General features: G+C 33.1%; 2 protein-coding genes across 2 annotated transcripts; one reads left to right on the plus strand and one right to left on the minus strand.

Annotated features, from left to right (window-relative positions):
• Positions 1 to 6,371: 6,371 nt before the first annotated feature.
• LOC110717514 (probable pectinesterase/pectinesterase inhibitor 61) lies at positions 6,372 to 7,866 on the plus strand. The gene is made up of 3 exons (XM_021896234.1): positions 6,372 to 6,775; positions 6,873 to 6,958; positions 7,169 to 7,866. Exons 1-3 carry the CDS (start codon positions 6,372 to 6,374, stop codon positions 7,864 to 7,866), a joined length of 1,188 nt encoding a protein of 395 aa, XP_021751926.1.
• A 278-nt stretch (positions 7,867 to 8,144) lies between these two features.
• LOC110717615 (binding partner of ACD11 1-like) lies at positions 8,145 to 11,614 on the minus strand. The gene is made up of 5 exons (XM_021896361.1): positions 11,405 to 11,614; positions 10,036 to 10,139; positions 9,764 to 9,839; positions 8,983 to 9,066; positions 8,145 to 8,898 (listed from the first exon to the last, which is right to left on the minus strand). The coding sequence occupies exons 1-5, from the start codon at positions 11,408 to 11,410 to the stop codon at positions 8,380 to 8,382; spliced, it is 789 nt and encodes a 262-aa protein (XP_021752053.1). The 5' UTR covers positions 11,411 to 11,614; the 3' UTR covers positions 8,145 to 8,379.
• Positions 11,615 to 12,687: the final 1,073 nt, after the last annotated feature.

A 12,687-nucleotide genomic window follows, 5' to 3' on the forward strand; every position in this document is an offset into this window, starting at 1 on the left:
AAGGATGAAAAAAAAAAATATTTCAGGTTTTATAAGGTGAAAAGTAAAAAAGGTGAAAAAAAAAAAAGGTTCATGTCCCATAAGGTGAAAAGGTAAAAAAAGTAACCATGAAAGTAAACATATTGCTCCATGAGAATTAGAAGTTGGAGATTTTGTACAATTTCAATCGAGAATTATCGATATTCGACAAAACATGTTTACAAAAAATAGATTAAAGTTAAGCGCACTAATAGTCTAATGCAAAAAAAAGATACACATCAAAACATAAAGCAGGGGTAGACCAAAATAAGAAGTAGAGAGTACTAGTTTAAACATATTCATAGAACATAATCCTAAACTTTGAATCAAATTCTTTTTTAACAATGAGTTTCATGACACGAATTCCTATTGACATTTAGATATGTATATTCTCACTACTTTTTAATAGAGAGTCACAAGCAATAAATGATCCTGAGTCTAAATTTAATCTCTCTCATAATTGTATTTAGTGTACATACCACCCTAAATACTTTAACCAACTAAGTAAGATGACAACAACATATATTCACATGAGTATATATGTATTTAACCAACTAAGTAAGATGACATTGGTGCTAGTTATATTTTTTGAAGCATTGGTGCTAATTATATACTATGTATTTTTTTCTTCAAATTTCATTAATATGCATTCCTTAAATAATTTTCTTTTGACTATTTCAATTATTAATTGTAAATGATGTGGTTCATATATATCCTTAAATGTAAATTATTTTTATATCTAATTATAGTATTTATATACAATATAATGCAACAGAACATAAATTACAAGAAAGCTTAATTCTAACCGTGCATCGCACGGGATAACCTATTTGATAGGCGTGTCGTGTACCTAACAAAAATAAGTTAACAAGACCACTACTATGTAGATAGACAAGTAAAGATCGAATCCCAATGGACTATGGTTTGACTAATTAGACAGACTCAAATAAATACTAAGCAAGTAACCAAAGTAAAAGTGAGAATTAATAACTAAAAATAATTAAAACGGTTAAATCTAAGTAATATGACAAATCAATTGCTAAAAACATCCAAGATCAAGCATCACCACAAATACAATTAACGCAATAGTCGTTCTACCCCTAATCATATAATTCAATTGATTAATGAGGAAAAGTAATCCCTAAATAGTATCAATGGTCTCTCCTGAGTTATCAATGGCTTCTCTAATCACAATCAAGCCTACTTCCGTGCAATCATGTAAATTAAAGACTTTGAGCACATTACTCTAACTTCCTAATCATCCATTCAACTACTCTTGTGATGAACTTCGAACCCTTAATTGATTCATTCAAACCCGTTAAAACTCAACTCCCGTTGTGATAAAAACAATGGATTAATAACAATACTAATTATCCCTAATCTAGTATTGGCAGGAGCACAATCAATTAAACATATCAATTGCAATTATCATTAGAGAATTTAAAGAATTAAATCATGCATTATTCATATTCGGGTTCCACTAGATCTTGGAATAAATAAACTACTTAAACATAGTAATGAAAACAATAACAAGAATTAAGAAAAACATAATTATCAATCAAAGGAATTAAAGAGAATAAGAAAATACCGAATCTTGAATTATTAGTGATAAACGAAGAATCTTGAGTGCATAATCTTGAATTACAATGAAAATAAAGTCTACAGAGAAAAATAGGGCTCTAAGATGATAGACAATGAAATTATAATGCTAAAGAGTATTTATAATAAAGCTAAAAGATAGGATAAAATAAGGAAAGAAATCGGATCAAAATCGATCAAATTCGTCTAGGCATGGGCGTGCCACCCAGGACATGTCCGTGCCTAATGTCGGAAACAATTTTTTTTCAACTTCCCTGGACGTGTCTAATTCTGACATGGGCGTGTCTCGCTGGAATGGCACCCACAGTAGCAACATCACTCGTAAAGGCACAGGCGTATCACATCTTGGCATGGGCGTGTCTCGCTGGGCCAACTCCACTCGACGAGGCATGGGCATGCCTCAAATAAAACTTCAAATTCAACTTTCTGCTTCTTCAAAACACAATGACATGCCCATGCCCTGTGTGACATGGGCGTGTTTGGCTGGGATTTGGCTTCTTTTCGCTTCAACATCAAACATTAGCCTTTAAAATGAATTGCAAGCAATGATCAAGATCCGTAACTTTGTAAATCCTTTGAATAGCCTCGTTAATCCTGAAATACATCAAAAACAACAAAACTACCCATAAAAGCATCTAATGACCACAACCAAACCAAATCAAGTCAAAATAAGGATTTTTTTCCAAACTAAGCTTTATTAGCAAAGTATTTTGCAAAGTGGACTCGTGGCAAAACTATTTACCAAACTAAGCTTCCAGGGTAAAACGTTGTCTCGTACAGCGTTTTATACCCTATTCAACGAGTAAAACGCTGTCTGAGACTGCGTTTTACATGTTGACTTTTTTTTTTTTTTAAAAAAAAATTCGTCTTTTTAATTTTAAAATAAAAAAAATATAACTAAAAACGCTGACCGAGTCAGCATTTTACATGTTAACCTTTTATTTTTCTTTTTTAAATTCTTAATTTGACTGAGTCAGTGTTTTTAGTTAATTTTTTTTAAAAAAAAATTCTTAATTTCAGATTTTATAATTAAAATATAAAAAAATTATGAATTTTTTTTTAAAAAAAAGTCAACATGTAAAACGTTGTCTCAGACGTCGTTTTACTCGTTGAATATTTTTTTTTAAAAAAAAACCAGGGTATAAAACGTTGTCCGAGACAGCGTTTTACCTTGGAAGCTTAGTTTGGTAAATAGTTTTGCCACGAGTCCACTTTGCAAAATATTTTGTTAATAAAGCTTAGTTTGGAAAAAAGTCCCCAAAATAAGCTATGAACGACTAATCTAGACTTAAAAACTTCCTAAAAAGACCCTAAAAATATGCACAAGACACGACTTATCATAGTTCATAGAACATAATCCTAAACTTTGGATCAAATTCCTTTTTAACAATGAGTTTCATGACATGAATTCCTATTGACATTTAAATACGTATATTCTCACTTCTTTTCAAGAGAGAGTCACAAGCAATAAATGATACTGAGACTAAACTTAATCTGTCTCATAATTATATTTAATATATATACCACCCTAAATACTTTAACCAACTAAGTAAGATGACAACCACGTATATTTTTTTTTTTGAAGGGAGATGACAACAACATATATTCACATGATTATATGATGTTTCATGAACAATAAATACTCTGTAAAAATCACTTAATCAATCACTTTTTCTCAAAATGAATGTTCCAAAAATTGAGATTTAAACTTTTTATGTCTAGTATGAACTATTCAATTAATCAATTGATACGTCCCTCTTTCTCAAAATGGTTGTTCCCAAACACGTTCTTCAAACTTTTTTAGAACCAAAGTCATTGTTTATCCTACCAACAATGTACACACATTAAATGCCTTAAATCTTTTTAAAGCCAAAATCAAAATTTAGTGAGACTACGGACTACCTATACTCTATTCATACCCATTTATTTAATAAATCCATTAGTTTTTTTTTAATTCATTGAAAATGTGTTCTATTCACCTGATTTTTACTTATCGGAACTTACCTTATCTTATCCGAACTTATTAAAATTTATTTTAGTTGTAATTTGTACTTGGCTAATCCTTATTAAAACTTATTTTTCCTGATCTGAAAAATTTATTATTCTTGAAATAAGTGAAAATAAAATGAACAGAACAGACCCTTAGTATGAATCAAAACTCAATCCATTTCATATAATTTAGGAAAAAAATATTATCATTATGTGTCAAATTTCAAAATTATGTCAAATTTACAATAACACCAAAAAAGCTATACATATCAAGTCATATCCTACCATCCTAGTCATAAACCATTCATCAATCCAGACATGATCCTCTCCATTTAATTTTTATTTAGAAATTGGAAACTTTAGCTACGAAGTAATTTTTTGAAAATTACGTAAAAAAGAAGGAATGTTCGGAATGAAAAAGTTGAAAATTTTGGGAATTATGAAATAATTTATTTGTTTTTATTTCTGGTTTGTGTGGTTGTGTAACTCAAAAAAATGACTGAAAATAAAGTTTGTGCAATTAAGCAATAAAATTTTGATTCAAAAAAAAAAAAGAAAAAAAAAAGCAATAAAATTTCACCATCATACACCATAAGTCCATAACATATATCATATATTCATATCCTACTATCCTACCATACATTTAAGGTAATAATAATAATTAAATTTTACGCATTATTCACGTCCAGCTATATTATTGTATATACCCAGCTAATGTGACTACGTAATTATAGCCTAATTATCTAAGATATATAGGTGATTTGAGTCTAAAATTATGCATATTATACACATATATAAATATATGTTCATGAACTTAATCTTTTGAAGTTCATTAAAAAAAAAAAAAAAATACATTCATCTCTAACCTTATGCTATATTAGCCAAGAAAAGTTTTTAATCAATGGAGTATGGTAAGCTCCAACCCACAGATTCGGCTAGATTTTCAGAAAACATACCGCGAATCCAAACTCAAACCCGAAAAGACATCCTGGTAAAGTATGCCCTTGTTACACTCCTTGTTTTATTTTTCCTAGTAATGTTATTAGCATCATTAACAATTATCATAATTGCTGTGATGAAACACAAACACTACTACAAAACCACCCTTATCATTCCATCATCATTATCAAATAATAATTCTAGTTTCTCCCCCGGATTAAGTCTAACATCAATGTCGTCCTCATCTTCAATGTCGCTCATACGGATATGTGCCATGACACGGTATCCGGACCTATGTGTTAACTCTCTAGGAGAGTACATGATAAACACACAATTGGTGGAGGAAAGTAACAACCACGACGGTGTTGAGGCGACGATTAGGCATGGTAAGGTGAAGGAGAATGTGGTGGTGCAAGTGTCATTAAATGTTACAATGGAGAGATTAAGAAAAGGTTTAGATTACTTAATGATGGAAATGAAGGGTTTAGATGAAATTAAGGAGTCATTTCAATGGTCAGCTCATGATGATTGTGTAGGGTTCATACAAGATTCGGTGGACTTGCTCACACGTACTCGCCCCCTCCTAATGAAGACGTTATCATCAACATCTAATTATAAAGATAACAATAAGGTAATTAAATTTAATAATTGTTATAATTAATTGAGTAAGTAATTACGTATTAATGTTTGTATAATTTTGGTGAAACTGAATTCTCATTATGTGTTGTTTGATTATATAGTTTTAGACTTCTAGTATTACAATTTTGATGGTTAGTAGTTTGTCTTGTATGATATTAGGGCAATGGTGTAGCTTGGTAAGGGTGCTAGCTAGCATGCTACTGAGATTGATAGTTAAAGTCTTTTGTGTACTTGTGTGGAATGCCGGAGTTAAGTGTTACATCGTCTTAAATTCTAGAGTTTTTAAATCTTGGCGATAGATATATAGTCCAGCCTCTATTAATACTCGTCATAATGAATATTTTAAGATTTTCCTTATAATTTCAACTAAAGTATGGAGTATTATTTCTTTGTGAGGGAATAACAAAGTTTTATTGTTAAAAAAAAAAGAAAATCTTGGCGATAGATATATAATCCGGCCTCTATTAATACTCGTCATACTGAATATATTGCTACTTTACAAGAATAAACTATTAACATAAAATCTTCATTCATTCCAATAATATTACAACATGTACTAGTGAAAAATTTAAGAAAGCCGGTAAAAAAGACTCCTCATGCATGTTCATGGTAAGGCTTAAAAAATAAGGGTATATTATAGTGCATCCATACGGATCACTGTGAAGTAATTTGAAATTCCTTATAAAAGCTTTTCCAAAATGAAACATTACAATAATTGTAAAGTTTTCTCTGAAAAGCAAATATTGTACTCGTAACATTTTTAAATGGGTGGCCTGCTTTTATTTTTACATTTGTATTTCTAATGGTTTCTTTCGTGACTCTTTTTTTAAGATTCGGAGAGAATATAATCATACATGGCTAATTTATTATTAATGTTGAAAAAAAGCTGATCAACAAAGTTAAAGAATAACTAACATGTTCATCCATTATTGATGATGAAAAAAAACCATTTGACAACTCTTAATTTTTGGAACAATGCACATATAACTAAGGAAATAATCGAATCCCAATGCTAATTTTTTCTTCACTTTCTTTCCATAAATATGAAGTTTTAAAAATTAGGTTTGCCAATAATTACTCTTTAAAAAAAATGGTATATTGAATTATTTGAGTAATAATTAGCTTGTGATATTTTCTTTGGAAATAAAAAATAGAGTCAAAGCTATATGGTTGACTTGATGACGTGGATGGCAACTGTATGCTCAAACCAAGACACGTGTACGGAGGGATTTGAGGAAGCAGGTGGAGCAGTAAAACATCAGACGGCTCAGATCATTCAAGAGTTGTGGCAAATAGTAAGCAACCACTTGGATCTTTCAAGCATGATAATAAACTGCGACGTCGTTTCAGGTAGAAGGTTAATGGGCCTTGAGCCCACTAATATGGATCACAAAAATCTGGGTGACCCAAAATGGATATCAAAAAAGGACAAGAAGTTGTTGGGCTCACATCTAGCAAACATTCAGCCCAATGTAACAGTTTCTCATCATGGTATTGGGCCTAATGTTACTGTTAGGTCCATTAAGGAGGCCATTGAAATGGCTCCCAAGAACAGTAGTATTCCATTCATTATTCATGTTAAGGCAGGAAGGTAATAGGCTATGTTTGATTTATTATAAGATCAAATTTTGTCGATTTTGTCCATTGGTTGATGTAATTTTTTTTATATTGTTTTTTTTTCGGCACAGGTATCAAGAGGCGAACTTAACGGTGGGAAAATCTAAAACCAATCTATGGTTTATAGGGGCTGGTAAAGGCAAGACGATTATCACGGGTAATAAAAGCGTTAGAACAAATAATATAACAACTATAAAGACTGCCACTTTTGGTAAATATACTTTATATCCCTTGTTTTCTTAATGTACAGAACAACTTCAATTGATTGTTGAATTATAGAACTCACCATGACACCATCATTCTTACGTAAAATTATGACATGTTCTATTGTTTATCTCGATTATAAACTTGAACTTACCCTGTGTAGGAGTCACGGGTGCGGGTTTTGTGGCTCGTGGTATAACCTTTGAGAGCACAGCAGGACCACAAAATCACCAAGCTGTAGCACTCTTGGTAAAATCCGAGCACTCGGTGTTTTACGAGTGTGAGATGAAAGGGTATCAAGACACCTTGTACATACATTCAAATCGCCAATTTTACCGAAACTGTGACATATACGGCACAATAGACTTCATATTTGGAAAGGCACAAGCAGTGTTTCAAAATTGCACCATATACACTCGTAAGCCTATGGAACAACAAACGAATACGATAATTGCCCATAAACGACCGTGCTCTAACATATGTGCTGGGATATCCATCCACGAATGTCAAATTCGTGCTGCCCCGGACTTGGAGCCTGTGAAATCAAACTACACCACGTACTTGGGACGTCCTTGGAACGAAGGGGCAACTACGGTCTATATGTTATCGTACATAGGTGATCATATTGATCCACAAGGGTGGATACCTTGGAATTCAACAACTACACTAGATGATGTATTTTATGGTGAGTTTCAGAACTATGGTCCAGGAGCTAATATTAGTCAGAGGGTGATATCACCTGGAGTACATGCTAACATGTCAGTTGTCGAGGCAGCGCGATTCACTGTCGATCGATTTGTGGATGGATCGTCATGGATTGGGCATACAAAAGTGCCATTTGAGGCAGGATTAGGGTATTAGAAAAGATGGAGCAATCACCAGATTAGTTTAGAATGTGTTTTGGATGTTTAACTTAGGCAGAATTATTAGTTTGTGAAAAAAAATATTATTAGTACAGTTAATTTTGTAAAATCCAATTGTAAATTATTTGGATACGGATAGCTTCAGAATTATAGCTGAAAAATTAATAAATATTAATCTGATTCCATAATTACGAACTTCATACTGTAATTTTTTCCATTTCTCTTTGTAAGAAAATGCAGCATTTCTGGAAAGGAAAAAAATGAAGAGGATGCAAATAACTGGTAAATATATGCAGAGCTTAGTTAAATTAACATATGACCATACAAACGATACAAAACCTCGCTGTAAAACTGGAGTAGAATAAACACCACAAACTTCACTTGACAATCTATACATCTAAAACTGCTACTAAACCAACCAAAAACATCAAATTACAGTGGGGCATGATGAAACTTCACCAGCTACAAATTTCAGATGAAAAGTCGCATTACAAGATCAAACCCTTGTCACTCACTGGTGACCACTGGCTCTTGGGGAACCAGACTCAGATACCTGAGAATAGCCAGCTGCTGTGTTTCTTCCTTTCTCCTCCTCGGCCATCTTCTCCCTTGTTTTCTGACCAACATCCTCGGCGGCCTTGGCAACCCTGCTAAAAGCACCAGTAACCCAAGAAGTCCCTGTCAAAATGTAGCGATTCTTCATAATGGCAGATCCAGCATTACTAACAGTCTGCTCTGCAGCTGTGAATGCAGATTTCGTTTTTTCTGAGACTTGGAATTTCTGGTCAACTTCCTTCATCTTGTCATTTACCAAGCTTGTGCCCATGTTAAACTTCTCACTCAAGCCAATTTTTTGGTCCAGAGATGCAACTGTAGCGGAAGCAGTAGATGTAAAGCGATGCTTTTCATCGAACCCCCTTGCCTGGTTCAGTGCATCTTTCCCCAGGACAAAGCCCTTGGCAAGCATAGTAGTGACAACATCCTCAGCCTTCTGCACTGGGGACCCAACAGCGCCAGTGTTCTCAGTGGCCTAATAGATTAAAATATTGTCATATCCTCCTATTCAACAACATACGTATAGCACCTGGTTTAAAACACAATGGATAAATCATACCGTTGGTGGTGCTGATGCAGTAGCTGGCGGCTTGTAATCCGGTGCAAGAGCTATTGTTACTGATTGGTCAACTATGGTTGCACCCTGGAAAGTGAAGTAGAATTTCAAATTAGGACTGTACAGACCCAACTATAAGACAATACACCTCCCCACCCCTCTCCTGTCAACCATAACAGCAGAAGAAAAGAAGAGGCAGCAAGAAGGATGGCATTGTAGCACGTATATTCGTATAACCACTTCAATTTGTGAGATTTCTACCATAATAGATCTATATTCTCCCCCTCCATCCCAATGGCCCACACTCCTCCCCCCCCCCCCCCCACAGAAGTTGTGAGGGAGTCAGGGTAGCATGTAGGGTTATAAAGAGCAATCAGTGAGGTTCAAGACCCTACATCTTGTACCAAGGTCAAGACAGGTTTAAAAAATCCCTTGCACAATACAAAACAGCTCAATAAAGAGATCTCAAAGTCAGTTTCTGTATCAGTGGGATCCCAGTGCAGTGCTATTGTATCTCAGTAAATTTTTCCGTTAATTATGAAATGAAAATTCAGTAACAAGGATAATCCCATTGTAAACATTAAATTTGGCCCCCACAAATTCAAGCCAAAACCAGGATTTCAACTATACCTACATAAAACATTATTTTATTCCCAACTTTCAGATCATAATTAGCTATAAATAAAAACAATAATACCTTACAGATTCCATGGGAGAAGAAAGTACACGACAAATAAAACATCACAATATAGCAAAAGGTCTTTACTCAAAAAAGTGTACTTACAGAAAGAAGAACAGCGGTTTCTGCACCTTGAGCATCCTTAAAAGTGACATATGCAGTTTGAGATCGCTCATTCTCACTGGAGGTAAGACAACAGCAAATTTGGAAAAATTGAAATCACATAACTTAGAAAGTAAAGATACAGTACTACATTATCATACCGAGTATAAGGTTTACTTAATTGATTATTATAGGAAACTTCTAAAATCCTCTTTCTAGGGAACCATATCGAGAAGAAACAGAATCAACAAGATAAGCCACACATAATAACCAACCTTTGCAACTCAATATGTTCAATTTCACCAGAAAATGAGAAGAACTCTTTTATGTCTTGTTCTGATGCTCCAAGGGAGACATTGCACACTTTCACACTTTTTATCTGCAAAGATATAGTTTATTCAGCAAAATGCAATGTCGAATGGGTCACATGGTCAGTGTCTCCTAAGCCCTTGTGTAGAGACAAGGTGCAAAAGACCTCAGAATATAACATAATAGTTATTAAGAATGTACACTGAGAATTAACTTATCAAATGTGTGACGAAAAATATAACGAAATACACAGATATCTACATAAGAACACTGTCTTCTTTTATATGGTTTTTTTTAAAAACTAACAAACTAGTCCACCTGGCTCATGCATGTGAGAAGAGACCGCTTAGAGGAAATACACAGATACCTACAAAAGAACGCATGGAAGTGGTCTGAAAATTAAATGACAAAAGGCAAAAAATAATAGACCCCAACGACAATTGGCTACTTAATTAGTTAAAATGATACAGCAAAGAGAAATGGCACCAAATTAAATCAACATCATTTACATCCTAATTAGATCGTCAAAATGACACTTTTGATCCTTAACATCGATGAAATGACAAGATGCATGATTTGAGTTCAAATGACAAACACTGCCACACTGGCTATTGATGACATGCTCGCTAAGGTTAATCTGAAGATGTCAATTTCCTTCTTCGTAAATTTATAATCGAGTAACGGCTTAACACTCAAGCGACCAATTCATTACCTCTTGGACTCACAGGAAAACAACTACTACGCTGTAATGACGTTCAGATTCTCAACATAGTAAATAAAAAAACTGAAAAATAGAATCAAGTTGCCTCATTTCCATTCCCTTGATGTGATCTGCACTTTGCAAGCTAGGTCATCTATTCCCACAGGTCACAACAAGTTAACAACCTTTTTTTTGGCTATATTGCTAACAAATACAAAGTAAATCATCACTTAAATTCCATACATATATTTTTACATCACTACATAATACTACATATTTACAGATTTGCTCGATTAATTAAGAAATGAAATAGCCAAAAAATCCAACAAATCAATACTAAAACTAATTTCTCTAATTACCATTTCAAACCCTAAACACCAGAATCAAATCCAAGCAAAATAAAATAAATAACTTGAACACACATATCAATAGGGAAGAACATATAAAAATTAATTCAAACGCATAAATTAAGACAAAAAATATGATTAATTAGCAATCAAACAAGAAAAAAACAATCACGAAATGATCAAATCAACTAATATTACAAATTAATTTGTTAAACTGAAATTAAATTGAAACGCATAAATTACATAGAAATGCGATCAATTAAAAAGAAATAGAGAGAGAAAACGCACCGACATGGAGAGATCGATCGAAGAGAGGAGAGAGAAAATGAAGAAGAAATTGATTGACTTTGATTGAATTAGGTTTTTGCTGGAATAAGAAGGAATGAGAAATGTGAGACAGGATTATTTGGAGGGAGAGTTTTTTTGGGCGATGGTGGTGAGGAGGTTAAGTTAACGTTGCCGTCACGTATATTTATCACTTTCACGCTTTTCGCCCCTTTTTAATTAAAACGGCTTAAGTTAAGCATTTGTATTATGGGAGTTACTAATTGAGGGTCGGCTATATTATTGTCCTTTACGACTGTTTTACAAACCCAAATTTGGTGTTCCTTCCCAAAAAAAATACTCGTAAAAAAAAAAAGAAGGTATTCTTATAATTCATTTATTTTGTTGCACACATTCAAAAAATATTTTAAAAATAAAAATAAATAAATAAGATCTCCTATAATAGTCCTAAAAAAAAAAATCTCTTATAGTAAGGAGGGAAACATCAAGCAAATATAGGTAGAGATATAGGTTTTTTTTTTTTTTTTTTTTTTTTTTTTTTGCAAAATGAAAACATTAGGTAGTACTTTATATCAAATCAAGATCTACCAAAGTCATAAGACTTTGAGGGAACAGTCCCAACTCCCAAACAAACAAACTCATAACAACCTCTAGAACTCCATCTTGCGACTAAATGAGTTAGAGTGTTTCCCACCCGTTTTACATGAGAAAAAAACATAAAGCATATAAAAAGAGGAGTTGCGGTCTTGTGTTTTTTTAATCATGAATTTACTCTGGACCCTGTTTGGCAATTAGTTGTTAGCTGTTAACTCTCTTGACTAGTTGTAAATTGTTTACATTATTTGTCTATGTAAAAGTGTTTGATAAATAGCTATAAGCTATTAGTTGTTTTAGTAAAACCAAAAAACTAAAAAGCTCTTTCAAAATCTCTTTATATAGCTTTTGAAATGACCAAACAACTCTTTTTGTCCTAAAAACTCTTAACTAAACACCTATTTAGTCAGGCTCATGACATTTTTTTTTTGAAAAGTAAGATACATGAAGGAGATTAGGTACGTCTTCTCGCAAGACCGTGATCTAATCTATCAAGGAGTAAAAAATAAGAAAATTTACTATCTAAAATCCGGATCTAAATCTTGATGAATCGGAGTAGAATAGCCGAGAGAGGCAACATAATCTACTGCCCGATTCCCTTCCCGATAGATATGTCTTGCCTAAAAGCTCGAGAAAGAATCCAAAATAGCCTTGACATCTGCCATAAGAAGATGAAGTTTCCATAGACAGCT

Source organism: Chenopodium quinoa, unplaced genomic scaffold (genome assembly GCF_001683475.1).
Source record: "Chenopodium quinoa cultivar QQ74 unplaced genomic scaffold, ASM168347v1, whole genome shotgun sequence".
Lineage (NCBI taxonomy): Eukaryota > Viridiplantae > Streptophyta > Magnoliopsida > Caryophyllales > Amaranthaceae > Chenopodium > Chenopodium quinoa.